Source organism: Castanea sativa, chromosome 2 (assembly GCF_040712315.1).
Source record: "Castanea sativa cultivar Marrone di Chiusa Pesio chromosome 2, ASM4071231v1".
In the NCBI taxonomy this organism is placed as follows: domain Eukaryota; kingdom Viridiplantae; phylum Streptophyta; class Magnoliopsida; order Fagales; family Fagaceae; genus Castanea; species Castanea sativa.
This window is the reverse complement of record NC_134014.1, coordinates 6,630,708-6,653,632: the sequence shown is the minus strand read 5'-3', so window position 1 is coordinate 6,653,632 and position 22,925 is coordinate 6,630,708. Positions and strand designations below refer to the sequence as shown.

Below are 22,925 nucleotides of genomic sequence, written 5' to 3'. Positions count from 1 at the left end.
CCGTTTTAAGTAATAATTTTTAAATAATATTACATATATTTTTATACACTTTTTTTTTTCATATGTATTTTAAAAAAATATAAATAACGTTATTAGAACAATGTGATTGGCTACTTTTATTTTAAATATACAATGGTAAGTGGTAGTGGGTGATGTGATAGTTTCTCATTAAAATAAAAAGAGATTTTAGTTAAAAAATATTGAATATAAATCAAACTCTAGTTATGTAAAATGTAAGCTCTTTTTGAAACTTGAATTTGTCAAGCTCGAGTTTTAACCCAAGATTGAGTTTAGCAAATCCAAGTTAAAATTTGTCATACAACATCAGACTACCACGCACCTAAAAAAGTACTATTCGATAACTTTTTCCTAGAGATATGGGTTCATTCTCGCCTAAATCAAAAATTAATTTAGTGTATTAGTTAGTCTAATGATAAATAACAAATTATCATGGTCCAATGTCATAAATTGAAATTATTTCTAAAAATACTTTACTAACAAAAAAATAAAATTTTTTGATGGCAAGTTAAAAATAATATCAACTAAACTAAACAACTTAAGAACTAAAATTAAAGTGATCCCAAAATGCCTGGATAAAAATGGTATTTTAGCCTATACTTAAAAAATATAAAAAACATCAATTTTGGATAAAACGAGGAATATTTAAGAGATTTGATAATGTACCGTAGGGGACGACATTAAAATAGGGTACATGGCATGTAAAAAGACTGCCTTTTTCTTTTCTTTAAAATCATTTGCTAGCTACCTAATTACGTGTACCTGATCTTATAAGATGCTTATCCCGAAGTGTGGCCCATCCGGTCCAATACTTTTATCAGTTTATGGACTAGTTTAAGCCTTTGAAAGGGATTAAAAGTTGAATTGGGAAAGGCCCAAAAATCAATGTGGCCCAATGATGATGCATATGTACAATTGTCTTAAAAATGTAAGGTAAGTTACGCCAACAGTCTCCCACACATTTTTAGCAAACTAACTATCAATCTTGAATATCATGTTTAACTTCAACATTATCCCCCAATAGGATGCTTAGGCAGTGGGTTTATTGGTCTAGAGCGTAAACATGATGAAATTTGGAGGTTTCAAATTTTATCCATCACACTATCAACCTGTGATGTGTTTAATAGGCAATGAGTGAAATAGTCTGACTCAAGGTTGAGACACCACTTCCTTATACCTACTTTAAAAAGGCATTGCTGCTATTAACATCAACTAGTCTTTTTAAATAAATAAGCTAAATTTTTTATTTGTCATATATTTAGCAATTAAAGATGCAGAAGGCACTGGCAGTGGAAGACTCCAGCTCTTTTGTATTTTTAACATGGACTTCATCAGGTCATAACAATCATTACTAATCTGTAATCCCCTCTGCAACCCCTTCGTAACCTTCTATAATATTTATATGGTATTAAAAATAAAAAATAAAAAGAGAGAGAGAGAAGAACAGCAGCAGAAAACAAATTACAAATTAAGGCACTAAAAAACTGCATCATGCTCAAAAAAAAAAAAAAAATTAACCAAGAAAATGTAGAGAGGGCAAGATAATTAAAGCAAAAGGCATGGTAGGGGCTAAAGGCTAATCTCTTTCATTGCGTCAAAAATAAATATCATTAAAAGAAAGATGGTCATAATATATATAGATTATAGAGAGAGAGAAGCAAGGAATCTTTTGCTTCATTGAGAGCATTGTTAGTTGAAACTAACATCATGTAGATTACATTTGCAATTTTGCAGACAACTACTTCTGCTTTATTTTGAATCTATGCAAAAAGGAAGAAAGGCTCTTTGAAGTTTGTTACATATGCTAACAAGTGAAGCACCATCAGCATCTCTGTGCAGAATAATTTATTACTTCTCTTTAGTTTCATAATACAATTATGTCCAGGAAATCCTTATTTATTTACTACGGCTTTGATTGTTAAAATAAATAGTGTGCAACAAAATCATGTAAACATAGTGCATGTACAGGTGGTTCACAATTTTGCATGCTTCCTGACCGTTGCAGTGGTATCTTTTAAGTGCTCCGGCATTGGCACGTTAGCAAGAAGAGTAACCCTAGATGATGATACCAAGGATTTGCTTTGTGAGTTTGAAGGATCAATCTTCCAGACTTGCACCTGCCACACCTGCTCAAAATTGACATCATTTGAAAAATAAGTCTTATTACTGTTAACATATATACTCCAAGAATTTAATTAATATTATTAATAGTAAAAAACTCAAGAAGAAAAACATAAGATATCACATGCTTTTTCAAAAAAGACTATAGTAGTTTGGTTTTATGTCACCCTTAAAATATGCATCAATTAGATACGAGAATTTTATAACTTCTATTGTAATTGATTCATAGTAAAAGTGGTGTTAATGGTTAGAGCTATCTCAAAATAATATTGTTTCAAATACAACTTGTAACATTAATCATCTATGCTTTGAAAATAACTGTGATAAAATTGTCCTAAATGTTGATTTGCATGTGTACATCAATTTGATAAGTCAAAACACACAAAATATTTGTGGACTAAAAGAATTATTTTATTTTTGAATATTAGGAAGCGTGTCCCATCTATTGGCATGACCATTTCACTCACTGCCTACGAGATAGGCCAGAAATCCAATGAAGCGATAGTGTGATGATTGAAGGGAAGTCATTCAAATATTCAATGCCCTAAGTGACAAATTAAAGCATATATCATGTAGGGACTAGGGACTGAGTGTAATAAAAAATGAGCCCACCTGGATGGTTTTACCAACTCTAAGAGGGGTAGCCTCTCCAAACACTTGGTCGATCACCAAGTTGAGCAGGCTTCAAATGGTTGAGGCCAATATGAACACCAGCTACTGTCTGAAAACCCGAAGCTACGAGGGCCCCTAAGCTTGCCAGAGACTCAGCTATCAATGCTGATACACCTCCATGCATCATCTTGAATGACTCTACTTTTTTTCCATTCCATCAATCATGTAAATTATAATTGAAAAAAAAAAAAAAATTAACATAAGAATTTTTTTTTTCTTTCATAACTCATAAGAAAATTAATGAATTAGAGAGGAAGAGTGGAGACCTGACAACACATCTGATTTATATAAAGGCGGCCGGTAACTTTTCTGGCGAGACGTACTCAAACTGGAAACCCATCTCATGAAGTATATTATCAAAAGCTGCAGTATTATACGATGATGATGCTACAGCTGTTGTTTTCTTTTCCTCCATGTCTGTATAATGATAATTATTGTGTGTGTTGTTAAGGTAATCAAATATTTCTCATCTTAATAACCACGTGGAAAGAAATTTGGCTTCTCCTTCTTACTTCTTATACCTCGTTTTGGTATGTGATTTGTGATGTGATGACTTGTTTTTACTAAATGTTTCACAACTTTAGAGTTGTCAAATTCTCAGCAGTTGATATTAACTATAGACCCGGTCCAGCTAATAAATACAAGCTTAATTTTTTTTTTTTTTTTTTGAAAGGGAATAAATATATTGCATTGCAAGCAAGAAAACGATTACAAATAGAAGGTCCTACTGCAACTAGATTAATGCAGCAAGTCTGCTTGTACATAAGGCTCTAAAAAGGAGGGGGTAACCCCTTTCCACAAGTGAGTAGAACCATTCCTACGGGCAAATTGAGCAAGTTCATGGGCTGCATAATTGAAGGCCCGATTGAGATGCTTGAAGGAGTAGAAGGTAAAGGAAGATTGGGCATGAATAATGTCCTGTATAATGTGCCCGAAAGGGTTCCCAATAGCAGAGTCATTGATGACATTTATCACAGAGGTAACATCACTTGCAAAAATCACTCGGGGAAGCTGCAGCTCCTGAGCAAGCAAGACACCTTGCTCCATAGCAAGGACTTCCACCAGGTCAGCCGGGTAGTGAGTCTGAAGAGGCTTGCAAAGAGCAGCAATTGTTCCACCCTTGCAATCTCTAACAATGACTCCAATGCTAGAGGTCCCTTCTAAGTCTGATGAAGCCCCATCCACATTAATCTTGAAGACACCAAGAGGTGGAGGGATCCAGTTGCAGGGATGAGTTGGCCTAGGAGTAGTTAGGTCCAAGGTTGCTGCTACATCAAAATCTTCAATAGAATTTTTTGCCATTTGCCAAACTTGGGAAGGGGAAGAACACTTGCCTTCATGGATGAGCCTATTCCTGTTGAACCAGATTGCCCAAGTAGCAGTGAAGAAAAGTTCTAGATCATGAGGAGGCTTGTGGGCTAGTATAAACATGGTTGTATCATTGAAGGTCCATTTATTTCGATGAATCAATTGTGCCCCATCAGGCCAAAAGCTCTAAACCCGGATAGTAAACTCACAGTGAATTAAGGCATGGTGGATAGTTTCAACCTCCTTAGTGCAGATTGGACATTCATTGCAAGTATTGATACCTCGGTTACGCATTTTTTCCTTTGTGGGCAGACCATTGACTCCAGCCCTCCAAGCAAAGATTTTAATCTTTGCGGGGATGTTGAGAAGCCATAAATTCTTCCAAAGAGGTTTGAAAGGGTCGCCTGTGGAGCTTCCATCTTCTACTGTTGCTTCAACCAAGCCAAGGGCAAAATGATAAACACTCTTTACAGTGAACTCACCACGGCTGGTCCCCATCCAAATTAATCTGTCTTCTGGCAAGCTGTGGCTAATGGGAATTCTTAAGATTGTTTCAACTTCAAATGTGAGGAAGGTTGCTCTAATTGTTTCAGCTTTCCGCCACTTTGTGGTTGGGTCAATGAGGGAAGAGACCATGGGATAGTTTAGGGGGTTATTTGGAGGGGTAATGGCTTTGTGTGTGGTTGGGGTGGGGAGCCATTTGTCGTCCCATATGTGGATTTGTTTGCCATTCCCTATTCTCCACCTAGTTCCCTTTCGAATGACCTCTAGACTGTTAAAGATACTCATCCAAGAATAGGAGGGGTTTGAGCCAAGATTTGCACTAAGGATGTCTCCAGTAGGAAAATGCTTTGCTTTGAGGACACGGGCAATGAGGGATGTTGGGTTTGTAAGGATTCTCCAAGCTTGCTTTGCCAACATAGCTAGGTTGAAAGCTTGTAGGTTTCGAAAACCTAAGCCACCATTTGACTTAGGATGGCACATTTGTTTCCAACCAACCTAAGCCATTTTTGTTTCTAGATGCTTTTGGCCCCACCAAAAATTCCTCATCATACCTTTGAGGTCCTCACATAGGCCCTGTGGAAGCTGAAAACAGCTCATGGTGTAGGTGGGGATCGCTTGGGCAATTGCCTTAATGAGGACTTCCTTACCTCCCATAGAAAGGAGCTTTCCCTTCCAACCGGCAAGTTTTTGGCCAACCCGCTCCTTAAGGGAAGAAAAAACCTGTTTTTTTGATCTCCCAATGAAGGACGGTAAGCCAAGATACTTGGAAAGCCTTGAGGCTTGCATCGGCCCCAAAATGGCTAGAATTGCATCCTTTGTCTCCTGGTGGGTGTTTGGGCTGAAGAATACCGAGGATTTTTCAGTGTTAATTTTCTGGGTGAACCTTATTATGCAATGCATTTCATCAGTCTCCTATTCTGTCCTTGTAAATGGGGAGGCCTATGGGAACATCATCCCAACTAGGGGTCTTCGCCAAGGCGATCCCCTCTCTCCTAGTCTTTTCCTCCTTTGCTCCGAGGGACTCTCGGCCATCATTCACAAGGCAGCAAGAAACCACCTCCTCACTGGCATTTCTATCTGTAGAAGTTGTCTTAATATTACTCATCTCTTCTTTGTAGACGATAGCATTTTGTTCTGTAAGGCAAATCTTGAGGAGTGCCAAGAGCTCAAGCAAATCCTTCAGATGTATGAGGATGCTTCGGGCCCCCATTTAGAACAAAAACCCAGCATAAAGTAACTTGTGATGTGATGACTTTGTTTTTACCAATTATTTTACGACTTTAGAGGTGTCAAATTTTTAGCAGTTGATAATAAATTGATATTAATGGTAGACGCAATCCAACCAATAAATACAAGCTTTTTTCAAGGAAAAATCTAGATATACACTTTGTCATACACTTTGATATAACTAGCTGAGTTCCCACACAATCTGTGGTGCAACTCATTATTAGTTTTCTCCAATATTTCAATAAGATTTAGCTTAATTGGTTGGCATCTCAATTTCTAATACAGACATTCAGATTCAGATCCCTCACTCTCAACTATTGATGTATATAAAAAAAATTTCAATAACTTTCTTTGTAAAAAAAAGATAATCTTTAGTTTTTTTATAAACAAAATAGAAAGACACTAAGAATAGTGTAGTGATTTGATTATAGTGTATATATATGTGTGTGTGTGTGTGTGTGTGTGTTTTTAAATTTAAAATTGCATGATATATTGGGTCATATAAATAGGCATGTTTCATGCCTACAAAAAATGCAAATATCCTTTAATTATGTTTTTTACGTTCTAGATTTTGTGTTAGTAAAATTATTTATTTATTTATCCCTTTTTTTGGACATGGTTTCAATAGTTGCAAAGACAACTAAAATTTTAGTAAGAATATCATATTTCAAATCAATTGTTCTTCCCATGAAAAAAAAAAATCAATGTTATCTTTCTAATTACAAAGAATAAATGCTACAATGTTAGTTACACATAGACACACACGTGTGTATATATATATACATATCACATGTCACTAAAAGGAATCAGGAAATTTAAAAGGGTTAAGATTAATTTTTAGTGAATTCACAAATTATTTTTTTTAAATTTTTGTCAAAGCACTTTCTCAAAAAAAAAAAAAAGTCAAATTAACTAAACATGAGAAATAATATCATATTGTAAATCTAATTTTCTTTTATTATATAAGATAGAATTCTACTATAGCTTAATCTAAGTGTATATATGTGTGAAGCTCCCTCCTAAGAACTTGAACCCCGGCCCTTTCCCTCCACACTCCACAAGCACTTATACTTGTGGAGTGACCATCGCACCAACGGTGTGCGGTGGTGTAAATCTAATATTCTTATTCCAACTAAAAATTATTTCTTAAATAAAGTTTATAAAAATAATCTTATAAATTTATTTAAAATAAATAATTAATGCATAACTACAGACAATAAGTATATACATTTACTCTATTAGCTAATTCAATGAACTAATAATTTGATATAAATGTAATCTCTTTGAAGTAGAAGCCCAAATTAAAAGAATTTTAAGAAATGCGCCACTTGGCACAACCCAATACTCTCCAACATGAGGTCTCTACTTTTATATATATATTGATTCTTACATCGACTAACAAGCTCTTAGTTAAATTTTTATGTTATTATTTTACTTTTAGTTGTGTGATAAAATGATTTATTTTATCTTTGGTTTTTTTTTTTTTTTCATTCAACTCATTACCCAATTGCCATTTTGCTTTTAGAGCATTCCAATTTGATCTTTAATACAATTTTTTAATCGGAATTTTTTTATTATTCACTTACCAAAATTTACCTACATTTAAAAGATCTTACTTAGAGGTGTTTTCGGCGCAAATTTGACTCTATTAGTCTAAATTTAAGCTCCTTTTGCATCAATTTTTTGGATCTCAAGCACTTAGTAGATTTCCTCCTTTGGCTACCGAGCCCCTATATGTTCATGACGAGGGTGGTATTTTGTACATAGTTTGTACTTTGTAAATTTGTAATGTTGTGTCTCCTCAATTGTTTGGATTGATTTAACTCAAAGACTTTTCTTTGAAAGTCTGGTCTCCTCTTGCACGTACTACTCTAATATTTTTTTTGTTTATTTACTTGAAATTATTTTAAATTTTACTAATAAAAATTGGCGTCTCTTCTTTAAAAAAAGAAAAAAGAAAAAACTGAATATATTTTTCATCATCTAATTTTTCTCATGCACCAAACATTCATGATTTTTTATATTCCCAACCAAACGGAACCTTGCAGCTTAAAGAAATTGAAAGTTGGAAACAAAAGGATTGGGCCAAATTTAAAAGGCCTGGCCGACCCGACACAGACACTACGTCGTTTCATTGTGCTTTTGCTTTCAAAACTCATTAACGTTTCTGAAAGAACATCCTCTATGGATTCAAAAAACCCTGAGACTGAGGGAGACTGAAACCAAAGTAAAGAAGCACACAGTTCAGTAAATTTTGTGTACTTGTTGGTTGTCATTCTTAGTTTGAGTTGTGCAATAATACCAAAATGATGCAACAACTAGAAGAAGAAGAAGAAAGAAGAAAGAGGTATCCTGGATTTACCAAAGCTTCTGGCCCATCAGGACCTCCACAATCACCATCACTATCACTACTTCCCAATGCTTCCACTTCTGCCCCTCTCCTCCGATCTCCAACTCCAAGACCCAGGTACTGTTTCTCTTAGATTTCTTTCAGCTTTGTGTAAAATCTTTCACTACCAAAAGCAATGTATGTTCTTGCAATTTCATGCTTCAAAAAACCATGAATTATGAATAGCTTAAAGATTTGATCTTTATTGTTGGGTTTTGTGTTCTATATCTGTTTTGGCTTCTGGGTATCCAAGATATTGTCTTTATTAGTTTTTTTTTTTTTTTAATGTGTTATTGTGAACTACAAAACAAAACCCTATTGGGAAAAGGACTTGTTTCTATTCCAAATGGGCATTATTGTTATGTTGGTGTTGTTCATCAAAAGGGGAATAGGGGCAAAATCATGTTTTGATGGATATTTCGATGATCATTCATGACCCATTACTGGTTTTGTTATGTATTTGAAGCTCCTTGCAATGTTTTTTAGTGGATCCCAAAAAAAAGTTATTGATTTTGGTTTGGATTATAGGGGACCAGGAGCTTCATTAGGAGTGCAGCGGTCACCTCCTTTGGCTTTCGAGAGGGCTGGTCCTGCAGTCCGTCCTACTTATCAAAACTCTTCTGGAATTCGTAGGTGTGTATTTTAAACAAAATGCAAATTTACGGAGTTATATATTTCTATGCATCGATGAACAATAAATGGATAACTATGTCTTTCGAAAAATTGTAATGACTGCTTTAGTGCTTTAATAACTGAAGTTTGAAGATAAGGAGACCAAAGCCTTTGGGAATTGATAAGATGAATAACCTAAAATGAGATATTTAAAGGCACCACAAAAAATATAAGCCATACTAGATGGATCTTTAATTTGGAATTTAAACCAGACCCCAATTAAATGATCCAACTAGGCTTTGAAGACAAATTAGAGTCTCAAGCTTGGGCCTAAACCACCTTTTTTTTTTTTAATTTTTTTATACAAGATAGAAATTCTACTTTAGCCTAATTTAAGTGTGTATACTTGAATCCCGGCCCTTACCCCCCACACTCCACAAACAATTATACTTGTGGTTGTGAAGTGATCATTGCAACAAGGGTATGTGGTGATAGATTGAGATCCTCTAAAATTTTTGGGATTAATTTACCAGAGTTTTTAAAATCCTAACCATCAATTAGCACTACTTCAGTTGTTACCAAAGCTCCAAAACTTGTTTTCCACTCAGAGTTCAAATCGAGATTGTAAAAAAAATTGCTGTGAAGATCATATAGTTTGTCCTAATATTTGGGAACAGTCTACTTTGAGGGATGGATGCTCTCTTTCCTCTGGAAACCTGCATGCATATTAATATGACACTTTTCTGGTCGTGTTCTGGGAACCCGAACTCCTCTTATTACTGTTCTATAGTTTAGAAAACTTATGGGTTTTCTTTTGACAAGGGTACCTGAAGCTGCAGAGTCACGTCCTTTAGCTTTTGAAAGCACCCGTTTTGCTGCTAATCCACCTCATTCATCTGCAGGAGTCCATAGGTAATTATTTATGCAAACTCATATGTTTTCTGAATCTTTTGTTTCTTCTGCTAGGATATATCCTCTCAGAATGCCTGTATTTAATATTTATTATCTAGACTTCATTGAATGTACCCTAGAAAATTTTTGTACTATACTACAAGGAGACCAAGGGTTTTGGAAGTTGATAGGTTGGGCCCCTTACGTAAGATACATTTATTATATAAACAGCTGCCATATTCTTTATGTATTGCAAATGCATCCAAAGTCAACTCCATGCCCTCAAGTATACTTGTTACCCCTCCCCCCCAACAAAAATGTAGACCATGTGTCTGCAAAAATAGAAAGGCATGGCATTTAGCACCACCTATCGCATTACATCCATTCGAAAATCAACTATTGTTCGCTGAATAGTCAGTATGTTATAATTGTTGGACCAAACTAATGTTTTTAAGGATCTGTGTAACATGTTAATACATCAAGGTTATTGTCCAATTTCTTATTACTATTTGACTTAGCACTTGGAGGTAGCACATAGGCATTGGTTGGCTACCACCAACCTGAGGCAAGCTGTTGTTGGTCCAGAAATTCAATGCCTAGGTAAAGGCTGCTTTACAATTAAAGAAAAAAAGGCTGGTTAATATTGGTAATTGTTTTACTTGGGTTTTTTTTGACGTGTTAATTCTAATTCTATGTCATGTACTTCAATACATTTAGCCTAGCCACATCTTAGAACCTTCCCTGCTTTTAAGAAAAATTATAGCTTCATTTATGAAAGTGGCACAACCTGTTGCATTGTATAATGTCATATTAATAGCTCAGATTTCTCCAGGTTGATGGAGTCTCCTCCTAGCTGGGGTGACAGGCAAAGATCTCTTTCTAAAGATTATGAAGCCCAAATCCATCAAAGGTCTTCTGCTTCACTTGTTGCTTCACGTAATTATGGAACTAATGTTACAGCCAGGGTTGCCCGATCTCAAAACCCAGAAAGAACCAAATCACCTCCCTCATTGCATCCAAATAGTGATATTGCTGGTTATTCTAGTCAACCTGTCCATGGAAGGTAAGCTCTTTGTACCTTATTCAGCAGACTTTAATTTATGCACTATCCAGACATGCTTCAGGTTTTTTTAGTATAAAGTTTGTAGTTTTTATCCTTTTAAAATTTTGCATCATGTCGCACTAGCTTCTCTTGTTTGATGGTTCCATGATTAGTCACCATATTGGCCGGATTATAATTTCCTATACCTACTGTATTTATCAATGGTTCCATCTAAAATTTCTCAATTAAATTTTTGGAGTTCTTTTTCTCTGCAAACTCCCTTTTAATTGTGATAATATGAAGTCAAACCTGTGGCTTAATTGGCCTTTAATAAATGTGGCTGAATATTTTCTGATCATATTTGCAATGATGACTGGGAAATCATAACTATAACAGAAATTTGGTCAGATAGTGCAAATAAAGCATGTATTAAAGTATCAGTAATTGGCTAAGCTCTATTAGATTTGATATTTGAGTTTTAACGGGTTTTTATATATTTATTTTAATTTTAAATTTTTTTTTCAAGTAATAAAGGAAACTGTAGCATAAGAGCTTCCTAAAAATTACAATTGAAGACTCAAATGGTCCATGACATCAACTAAAGAATTACAAGAACCCTCCCCCCTCTCAAAATCATGGTGCATCATTCAAATAAGAACGCACAAAATAGATTTGATTTTAATTATAGATCTCTCTACTCCATCAGATGTGCAGCTATTCTGCTTCCTCCAAATTACCTGCATGATGCAAGGAGGAATTGCTGCTCACGCAAGAGTATTCCTATGCCTTCCATCCATCCCTTTTCAATAAGAGATTTCAGATTATGTTTAACACCTTGTACATTGTCACCCAATGCATCCTGATTCCTAAACACAAAGAAAACAAGGGACCACAAATCATGAGCCATTGGGCAATGAAGCAAAAGATGACCCACAGATTCTCTACTATCCTTACACATACTACACCAGTTAACCAGTACTGCATAATCTTGAGTTCAAAGAAATTTCCTGAAGGTCTATACTGCTTAAGGCTATGTTCATCTTCATATGGAAATTTCCAATGATTCCTTAGAAGAAATTTTTCTACGTGTATTCCTCTTCCTTATTAGATTATTTCTAGTTGTATATTCACTGCATTGACAAGGAGTCATGGCCCTTTGTGTCTTGCATGACTGATTTATTTTAAGCCTTCTCCTTTCTACTTTATGTTGCTTAACCCAGTCGCCACTCAAATCTGCTTGTTGATAATCCTGGTCACATAATTCCTCTGAGAACACGATCACCTCCTTTGACTTTTGAAAAGAATCACTCTTTTGGGGATTTTCATCCTTCTTTTGGTGAATCTCAATGGTAAGTTTTAGAATTAATTCTACTTAGGAAAAAAAGAGTAAGTTTTAGGTTTAATTCTGCATGTTGCCTTTTGAAAAGAATCTCTCTTGAGGTTTTTCATCCTCCTTTTGGTAAAGCTCAATGGTAAGCTTTAGGTTCAATTCTCTATGTATGCGTGTGCATGCACCATTCATGTGTGTTTGAAAAAATTCATAAAACTCAAAAAAGTATCAGCAATTGGTGATTTTTGGAATTGCTAATTTGCCATGTGAGAACATTCTGCCACTGGTTTTGTAATTTTAAGCTGGAATTTTTGACCATGTGTCCACTTATGGTGCATGAGAACCCATGCTTTAGGTTTCAGGCTTTGGTCCAAGTCCACAACACTTGGGCATTCCAATTCTTCCAAACAGTGGTTCTTTTATCTTCCTTTATGGTTACTCATTGCTGTGGAATCATTGGAAAAAAAGATAATCCATTTGTATGCATGAAATAATCATTTAAGGGTGACATGCGTGGTTGTAGATTTTTGTTGGTGGTTTACTGACATTTCTTAATTTGTTCAATTTCCTACCTCCTCTTCCCCCTCCTTGCTTGGTGATCTCCATTTGATCAAGCTACATTTCGTAATACAGGCCTGATTCATTTTCCACTCCATTGGATAATCGGCCTAGGTCACCAGTCAATTATGCTGATTTGCTGGATCATCAAGATCAACCATCAGTTTCACCCTATTTAGGTTCTGATGCTTCTGCAAGAAGTTTTACAACTGATACTGGTGGTGTTCAAGTCCTGAAAAGAACCAGGTCTCCACCTTTACAATCTGGGAGTGATGTTCTACAGGATAATTTGCATTTTGCTCAAAGTGGCTCTAAAAGGTAAACTACATAAATATTATTAGATATGTTCGATTTGTTGTTTGTTGTAATTCTTCCTTGGGGCAATAGTCTAACATTGATGTCAGTTAACATTATTTGCATACAAGTATACATATTTATTTTCTTCAAAAAAAATTATACATACATTTTTGTATTTTTTTACAAAAAAAAATCTGTGAATGCACACAACACAACAAAATAAAAGCCTTAAGTAATACCAAAACAAAATAAGGAATGGAGTCTTCTTGAACATTTAGTTGCAACCTAAAAGAATAGTATTAAATTTTGCACCCATGCTTTAGGTTTCAGGCTTTGGTCCAAGTCCACAACACTTGGGCATTCCAATATTTCCAAACAGTGGTTCCTTTATCTTCCTTTATGGTTACTCATTGCTGTGGAATCATTGGAAAAAAAGATAATCCATTTGTATGCATGAAATAATCATTTAAGGGCGACATGCGTGGTTGTAGATTTTTGTTGGTGGTTTACTTACATTGCTTAATTTGTTCAATTTCCTACCTCCTCTTCCCCCTCCTTGCTTGGTGATCTCTATTTGATCAAGCTACATTTCGTAATACAGGTCTGCTTCATTTTCCTCTCCATTGGATAATCGGCCTAGGTCACCAGTCAATTATGCTGATTTGCTGGATCATCAAGATCAACCATCAGTTTCACCCTATTTAGGTTCTGATGCTTCTGCAAGGAGTTTTACAACTGATACTGGTGGTGTTCAAGTCCTGAAAAGAACCAGGTCCCCACCTTTACAATCTGGGAGCGACGTTCTACAGGATAATTTGCATTTTGCTGAAAGTGGCTCTAAAAGGTAAACTTCATAAATATTATTAGATATGTTTGATTTGTTGTTTGTTGTAATTCTTCCTTGGGGCAATAGTCTAACATTGATGTCAGTTAACATTATTTGCATACAAGTATACATATTTATTTTCTTCAAAAAAAAATTATACATATATTTTTGTATTTTTTTACAAAAAAAATCCGTGAATGCACACAACACAACAAAATAAAAGCCTTAAGTAATACCAAAACAAAACAAGGAATGTAGTCTTCTTGAACATTTAGTTGCAACCTAAAAGATTAGTATTAAATTTTGCACCCAGATGATGTGGCCACAATACCTTTTAGAGGGAAAAAGAAGAGAGGAAAAACTCATTTTGGAAAATGAGAAGTCACATCTTCTGATAAAAAAAATGGATTTTAATATTAACCCCTATAAAGTGCTAAAGAGAGCATTATCAGTTAGAGAGGGAGAGCTCTATTATACCAGCAGGATTTTGAGGTGAAGTTTTAAGTAAGAGAGTAGTGGGACGGTGATGGGACAGAAATGGTAGAAAGCCTAACAGAGGTCTGTTAGCATTTTCGTATGAAAGGGACAATTTCTTGGTATAACATTAGAAAATTGACTAATGCTGTGTTTGTTTCAGTGTAAAATATTTTCCGTTAGTAAAATAATTTTAGGTGAAAATATTTTCGGGAAAGGAAAATATTTTCTAGTGTTTGGTTGCATTTTAAAAATTATATTAGAAAATAATTTCAAGTGTTTGACAACATTTTGAAAATGCAAAATTTCTACTAGTTTCTCACATTTTCTCAGCTTCCAAACAAATTTTATAATAGGTAATTGCAATATATAAACTTTTAAAGAAACAAAAGTCAAAACAAAACTATTTTCAAAACAAAACCATTCAGTCAAACTGAGAGAGGGAGGAGGAAGAGAGAGTGATCGCCACCACCAAGGACAAGCACAACCCATCACCACCCACACAAAATCCAGATCAGGAAGAGGGAAAAAACCGCCACCACTGCCCATTGCCACCACCACAAAAAATCCACCATCCACACAAAACCCATCACCACTCACACAAAACCCACCAAAACAACACCACCCACACCGCACAAAAACCACCAAAACACCACCACCCATACCACTAGAACAACAACAAAATCAGAGATCAAACAAAACAAAAATCAAACACAAAAATAAGTGGGGGTTTGGTTTGGGTTAGGGAGAAAAGGTGAGATGAGATAGAGAAGACCACTGTGGAGTGGTGTTGCCCGGGGTTTGCTGCGGAGGGAGGGTGAGATCGATCCAGATCTTGGGAACGGGCTTGACCGGCGGTTGGCCCGAGCTTGATCGGTGGTGGACACAGGCTTGACCTTGGTTAGCTCTCTCCTTAGTTCCTTTGGCTTGGTGTGAGTCAGTGAGGAGGGGAAAATGGCAGAGCTGCTCATCGGAGTGTGGGTTGGAGCTTGGACTAGCGTCAACGTGTGGGGTGGAGCTCTCTCTCTCTCTCTCGTTGGTGCGTGGGGTGGAGCTGAGGTGAGCTTTGAGAGGTATTCGGACCGTGTGTGAGGAGTAATTCCGGAAACCATTTGAAGGAAAAATGAGAACTGAAATTATTTTACGGGTTGGCTAGGATATTTTACAGTCAAACTGAATTCTATTTTCAGTTTGACTGTATCTTCAAGTGGTGCCAAACACGGATCCAGATGTAAAATGATTTCAGATTTCAGTTTAGCACTGAAACAAACGCAGCCTAAGTAGGTGATTCTTGTAAAGTGTTGTTTATTTATAATTTTTTTTCAGAATATGAGGAGATGAGATGCATGAGAGTGCAAACAAACACATAAATGCTTAAACAAAACACATTGATCTTCTCCTCCTTTACCCAAGCCACCCATTAAAGAAAAAAGAAAGAAGTTTACGTCTAAGTGGTTTATTGCATGATTTCCTTGCCAGGCCTTCAATATCTCCTCCTATGTTGGGCACTAGGTCGAATTTTGTTTCTACTTCAGATTCTCAAATTCATCAAAGGTTTTCACCATCTGCAATCAATCCTGTCTCCGAAGTTGCAGCAACAAAGCTCACCAGCTCCCCAGCTCCCAAAAGAACAAGGTCACCACCTTTGCTTTCTAGTGATCAAGTCTTTCCTGATTACTCTGATTCCACCCAAGATGATACTGAACGGTAAAGGTGCACTGATTCCGTTTATTGCTTATATTAGTCGTGCTTTATATATAATAATATTGTGTTTTTTAATATTTCCATGTAATTTACAGAGAAATGCAGGCCAAGGCAAAGCGATTAGCTCGTTTCAAAGTTGAATTAAATGCAAATGTGCAAGGTAGCCCTGATTTTGCTGACCAAAAAGCAAATAAACATGAGCAGTCTATGGTGGAGAGGCAAAAATATGTTGGGAACCACCCTCCAGAATTGGCAGGAGATTTCACCAATGGCCACGTTTCATCTGATTATGATGCCTCAGAATCATCTACCATTATAACAGGGTCATGTCCAGATATGTGTCCTGGTGTGTCTCTTAACTTACTGATCTAGGAGCAAAGTTGTAACTTTGAGACATTCAGTTGCAGTCTTTTTGTTGAGTTTAGATTTCTTTTTTAATTGTTTGGCAATGAAAAAATTCAGATTTTGGAAAATCCCATATATTTTGCTTTTTTATCTTAGTTATATCAGGTTTTCTAGTAACTCAAAGCAAATATCTGTCCTGTATTTATGCAGAAGTTGTAAGTGTGTATGAAATTTTAACTATGAGTTAGGAATTTGCTTTCTTTTCCAGAGTCAGAGAGGGCAGAACGTGAAAGAAAAGGGGATCTAGATCAATTCGAACGCTTGGATGGCGATAGAAATCAAACCAGCAAATCCCTTGCTGTTAAGAAGGTAGTCCCCTTGTATCACCTTGGACTTTTTGTATAAAGCAAATTGTTATCTGTTCTTGGAATACTTTGGGCCATACATCATTCATATGAGGTTCTTGTACTATTCTTGCACAGTATACTAGGACAGCTGAGAGGGAAGCAGGTTTGATACGTCCCATGCCAATCCTGCAGAAGACGATTGATTATCTGCTCAATTTGCTAGATCAGCCTTATGATGACAAGTTTCTTGGCATATATAACTTCTTGTGGGATAGGATGAGGGCAATCCGAATGGACCTGAGGATGCAGCACATTTTCAATCAAGGGGCTATTGTTATGCTGGAGCAGATGGTATATCCTCAATATGATATCTTTAATTTCTGGTTAATTTTATAGTCTGCAAAGGCTTTTGCATCATATTTTGTTTTTTAGCATATGCTTTCTGCATCATTTTAAAATACTGTACTTGTGTCAGGGTGGAGGTCCAAAAAGGAATACTTTTGGTTGTAGAGTGCATGTTTAGATGCAAGCATGTGTAACTGACCTCTTTAGTTGAGCTATATGACAACAAGCATCTACTGGATTGATAACTAAGTGACTTTGTAGCGATTCTTGTAGTGGTGATACATTTATTATGCATTTTGAATGTATAAAGTTGTTGAGTATGTATGAAGGAAATCGGAAGCACCCACTATCCTCATGTTATATATGATTTTTGATGCTGGAGTTGGTGTCATGTTTGGAGAATGAAAGGCAAATTAATTTATTGTGCATTGTTTTGTTGGTGGATGTGCATGTGTTTGTTAATGTGCAAAGCTTCATTGGATCATTTTCAAAACTAATCTGTTTGCTTATTGTTGTGGGTTTCAGATAAGACTTCACATAATTGCAATGCATGAATTATGTGAACACACCAAAGGAGAGGGCTTTTCTGAGGGATTCGATGCACACCTTAATATTGAACAGATGAATAAAACATCAGTTGAATTATTCCAGTTGTATGATGATCACAGAAAGAGAGGAATAAATGTACCAACAGAAAAAGAGTTCCGGGGCTATTACGCACTTCTCAAACTGGACAAGCATCCTGGCTATAAAGTAAGTCATCTGCAAATTCAAATTGATTGTACTGGTTTCATTATATTTTCATCTGTCAAAATAAGCTGTTCTTGCTAGGTTGAACCTGCAGAGCTCTCGCTTGATCTTGCAAAGATGACTCCAGAGATAAGACAGACTCCAGAAGTACTATTTGCCCGTGATGTAGCAAGGTTGTCACTTCACATTTGATTTATTTTCACGTTACTGTTTTAATCACCAATCTAATAGTTGAATTGATTCGCTCTTACAGAGCTTGCAGAACAGTTAACTTTATTGCTTTCTTTCGGCTTGCGAGGAGAGCAAGTTACCTTCAAGCATGCCTAATTCATGCTCACTTTGCAAAGGTCTGAGTAACTGTTGCTTCTGCTTTAGTGCTTACAGTAGTGAATTGCAGAGTGTTTAACCTATGAAGCATGTTCGACAATATGTTTAGTTGCTAGTGAAGAAACTAGTGAATTGTGTGACACATGCATGTGCTTCTGGCATATTGTTTTGGATGGAAGGCACTTTATTCAAAGTAGAGTTCCTTTATTAACCACTTAAGCTGTATTATATGTAATAATTAATGACATATTTATTTTAATATCATCATTGTTTTTGTGCTTATGTATGTGATGCTGTGTTCCAGATTAGTGTACATTTGAATATAGCTCATTTGGATATGCATATATTAATGGAAAGTAAGAGAAGTCGTGAAGCACACACTATCAAGGACCACACCTCATGATTTAGAAATCTCTACTTTGTGTTGATTATATTGTTCCATGGTCTATATAATTATGCTTTTGGGGAATATAAAAAAAAAGGTCTTTCATTTGACTAATGGGGTATTGCACTTAAAAAAAATAAAAAATAATGGGGTATTGCAATAGAACATTCTTGGACTTCATTGCTGGAAAAGCTGGCCACAGTTCTGAAACAATGCATTGTCTGCAATTCTGCAATGGCTTGCAAAAAAATTCATGATGGCTTAGCAATAGATTAAACATATATGTTCTTCTGGCTGTTAATCACAACTCATCTTTTATTTTTTAATTGTTAAGTACATGCACCTAGTAGGTTTTGAACCCCAAACCTTTTACACTCATAAGACAAATATTGGTAATGCTGTCTCACGTGTCATGTTGTTTTGACCAGTTACGTACCCAGGCACTTGCTTCTCTACATTCAGGTTTACAGAATAATCAAGGCCTCCCTGTTACCCACGTTGCAAAGTGGCTTGCAATGGAGGTACTTTATTGGCTTGATGAATTTACATTCTATTGATTTTGCACTTTTTTTTGGGTAGGGGGTGCTGTTTCAGCTTGTCTTACATTTATGCTTTGGTGATGAAATTAGGATGAGGACATAGAAAGTCTCTTACAGTATCATGGGTTCTCTATAAAAGTATTTGAAGAGCCATATATGATGAAGGAAGGCCCATTTCTCAATCTTGATAAGGACTATCCCACTAAGTGTTCTGAACTTGTTCATATAAAAAGGTCAAAAATGGTAGTTGAGGATGTTTCACCTTCAACTCAAGTTGTATCCTCGCCTGCTAAAGCTACGGAAGAGATTAAGTTTAGTAAGATACATAAGCATGACATGATCTCCACCCCATATGTTGAAAAGGAAAGTTCTACCCATAGAATTGATGAAGAAATGTCTGATCTTGACGCTATTTTATCCCCAAAAGACAGCAGACAACCTCAGCCAATAGTCATTACACCAACAGTCAGTAAACAAGGTGAAAATGACCGTCAGGCAGCTGATTCCTCTATTTCACCTTGGGGTTTCTTATTATCCCACAGTTCCCCCCGACCCGAGCTCGCTAAAGTTGGGATTGTGGGGAAACCAAATTCTGATGCCCTTTCCAGAAGCTCTACTGAGAGAAACATGCGTTGTGACATTGGGGGAATGCCACTACAAATGGTCTCAACAACAGTTCTGCAAGAGAGAGCTTCAGGTGGTAAATATGATTATGCAGTGGAAAATTCTGGGTCTCTAAGTGTGGTTTTTAATAACTTAGAAGATGCAGAAGCAACAGATATTCATGCAGATATTCATGAAGAAAATGAAATTAGCAAAGTTGTGACCGATGATTATGATGAAGAAACTGCTGAGGCGAAACTCAAATTGATCTTAAGGTTTTCTGTCTACTTCTACTGCTCTGATTGTATGTTGAGGTTATTTTCCTACCATTTGCCTTAGTCTTGCATTACTGTTGTCAGGTTATGGAAACGGCGTGCTATTAAGCGAAGGGAGGTTCGTGAACAAAGGCAGTTAGCAGCAAATACTGCATTAGATTTGTTATCATTGGGGCCACCTATTCGACAAAACAAAGATGTAAGTTTTGGAACTTTTAAAAAATTTATGTACTTATCTTATCTTGGGTTCTGGTTCATTCTTCTTCTTGCTTTATTTCAAGAAAATGTTAAAGAAGAATATTCGATTGAAAGTTTATTTGGCACTCACCTTTTGGATTCCATTTCCTTCCTCCTGTCTTGTTGAACGGAGTGGAGAAAATGATGCATGTACTGTCCATATTTTCTCATATTCCTAATTTACAAATACATACTTTGCTGATGGTTAAAAATGAACAAATAATAATAAAATCGTAGCACCCTGTTTCTTCTCTCCACTCCTTGGTATATGCTACTCAATTAGTTATGATCTCCTGTTATCAAAATTAAGTGCAGTTTGTATTTTTACTTGATGCACCTAATAATGAAACGTGTATCTTACATCAATTACATGAGTAAGTATAATATTGTTAACTATAGAAAGAATTTCTCAAATATATTATTGTTAAAATAAGAGTTCATTTACTAGGCAAGTACACGTTTTTCAATGATTCTCTCTACCTTGATATATTTTGTTTAAGCTTTTCATTCTTCTTCTATGTAGCAACCGAGCAATATTGGAGAGTTTAACATTGATCATGTTATGTGGGAAAGATATAAAAGGCATGTAGAATCATGGTCAAGACTTAATGTTTCAGATGTTATAGCTGGTATACTTAGCAGAAGAAATCCAGACGCCAAATGCCTGTGCTGGAAAGTTATTGTATGTTCTCTGATAAACAACTCTGGAGGAGTTAAATTGGAGCAGAGGAACCAAGTTGCTTGTTTGCCAGCAGGCTCATGGTTGCTTTCAAAGCTCATGCCTTTCAGCAAAGGTGATGATGATGATCTAGTAATTTCATCTCCTGGCCTGTCAATATGGAGAAAATGGGCTAGCCAGTATGATGCTGATCCGACCTGCTGTTTGTCTATAGTTAAGGATACAGATTTTGATAATCTAGATGAGACGGTGGCTGGTGCAAGTGCAGTTTTGTTCCTTGTATCTGATAACATCCCATGGAATCATCAAAAAGTCCAGCTCCAGAAACTTCTAATGTCAATACCTTCTGGTTCTTGCTTGCCCCTTCTGATCTTAAGTGGCTCATGCAAGGAGGAGACTCCAGATTCATTCTCTATTATGGTCAATGAATTGGGCCTTCATGAGATTGACAAGTCACAGATTAGTAGCTTTCAGGTCTTTCCCCTTGTTGTAAACGATGAGATGGAACACTCAGACGGGTTTTTTAGTGATGAGCAATTAAGGGAGGGACTAAAGTGGCTGGCAAGCGAATCACCCCTGCAACCTGTCCTTCATAACATGAAAACACGTGAATTGGTTCTTCCTCACTTGAATTCTTCTTTAGAGGTGCTTGAGAGGATTAATGATTTTGAAGTAAGTCCGAATAGCTGTATCTCTGCTTTCAATAAAGCCTTGGATTGGTCTTTGGAAGAAATTGCTTCTGCTGCCAAAGCAAATCCTGCCAACTGGCCTTGTCCTGAGATTGCTTTGCTGGCGGAGTCTAGTGATGAGCATAGAGTGGTGAAGTGGTACTTGCCAACTATAGGATGGAATTCACTGGAAAAAATTGAACCCCTTATGTTTGCACTAAGGGACTGTAAACTTCCAGCTTTTACTGATGATATATCCTGGTTGGCCAGAGGTTCCCATATGGGCAAGGAGATTAAGAACCAGAGATTACAACTCGAAAATTGCTTGGTCACATACCTGACGTCAAGTAAGATGATGCGATATACAGAGGCAATGAAAGAAGCATCCCTAATGCTCCAAAAAAGTGCTCACCTTGAGCTCCATAACTCATGTTACTGTATTGTTCCAAAGTGGGTTATGATTTTCCGCCGAATTTTTAATTGGCGGTTAATGAATTTATCCAGTGGGTCCTTCTCTGTGGCATATGTTCTCGAGCGTCATCATGTTGCTCCTCCAATTACAGGAGATGTTGATATGTTAGGGCTTGAAGACAGTGTACCTTCTCATTATTTAAACCATCCATCTCTAGATGAAATAATTGAAGGCTGTTGTACCCTCCCTCCTTTATTGGGTGGGGATGAGTCACAGCCAGAAGCTTTTCAGCCTCTTTCAAGGATGGTCCCAAATGGTGAAGTTCATGAGGCTACTACTAACACAAATGACTTAGTGGAGGATGAAAGAGATGTTGTACAGGATGGTAATCTGGACATCACGTACAAGATGTCTTACACGAATGTATTCGACAGTACTCGTACTGAAATAGTGGTGGCCGGCAAAGCCACCCAGGAAGCTGAAAACTTAAGCAAGTTATTGGAGCAGTGTAATATACAGCAGAACAAGCTAGATGAGACGCTGTCTATCTATTTTTGATCTGCTAATTGTTGTGTTTTACTAGTTTTCATATTACAAGTAGAGAGGGAGAATTTTCTCTATCTGTAAAGTTATTTATACAAGTGAGGCAGTAACGATAGCCTTGCAATTTTGTTTTCTATTCTTGTGGCTCCTGTATGTGTTCCAGATTGTTTGGCCTAACAATGTCATGGAGAAAAAGAGCGATTTTGAAATTGAAAAAAAAAATTAAAAAAAAATAAAATCATAACTCAAGGGGTGCTTTTTTGAAATTGGCCCGATAGGACAAAGTTTACCTCCAAAAATCAAGTGACCTGCTAGGTGGCAATTGAAAAGACCATCTATATGTATTTTTAGTCACGTGATTTTTTTAATGAGTCATGTGATTTGATTAAATAAACACAGCTTTTAATAAATTTAATCACCACATATTGAGTTAAAAGACATTCTTCCAGACTAGTTTGGAAGTAAATTTTATCCAAATAGATAAAACTGTGTTTTTG

At 36.2% G+C, this 22,925-nt stretch overlaps 1 protein-coding gene and 1 pseudogene across 4 annotated transcripts; one reads left to right on the top strand and one right to left on the bottom strand.

The window, feature by feature from the left end:
• Window positions 1-1,991: 1,991 nt before the first annotated feature.
• Window positions 1,992-3,226, bottom strand: LOC142624087 (1,4-dihydroxy-2-naphthoyl-CoA thioesterase 1-like; annotated as a pseudogene).
• A 4,797-nt stretch (window positions 3,227-8,023) lies between these two features.
• LOC142625599 (SAC3 family protein B) lies at window positions 8,024-22,564 on the top strand. Of its 4 annotated transcripts, XM_075799249.1 has the most exons (17): window positions 8,024-8,317; window positions 8,768-8,872; window positions 9,674-9,763; window positions 10,575-10,805; window positions 12,748-12,990; window positions 13,571-13,813; window positions 15,749-15,976; window positions 16,069-16,319; window positions 16,587-16,687; window positions 16,801-17,016; window positions 17,536-17,763; window positions 17,842-17,933; window positions 18,014-18,107; window positions 18,901-18,993; window positions 19,102-19,889; window positions 19,974-20,088; window positions 20,650-22,564. In XM_075799249.1, the coding sequence occupies exons 1-17, from the start codon at window positions 8,157-8,159 to the stop codon at window positions 22,441-22,443; spliced, it is 5,073 nt and encodes a 1,690-aa protein (XP_075655364.1). In that variant the 5' UTR covers window positions 8,024-8,156; the 3' UTR covers window positions 22,444-22,564. The 4 variants fall into 4 exon arrangements, with proteins under 4 accessions (XP_075655364.1, XP_075655366.1, XP_075655365.1 ...); XM_075799251.1 differs by lacking the exon at window positions 13,571-13,813 and having other exon boundaries at window positions 8,025-8,317; XM_075799250.1 differs by lacking the exon at window positions 15,749-15,976 and having other exon boundaries at window positions 8,025-8,317.
• Window positions 22,565-22,925: the final 361 nt, after the last annotated feature.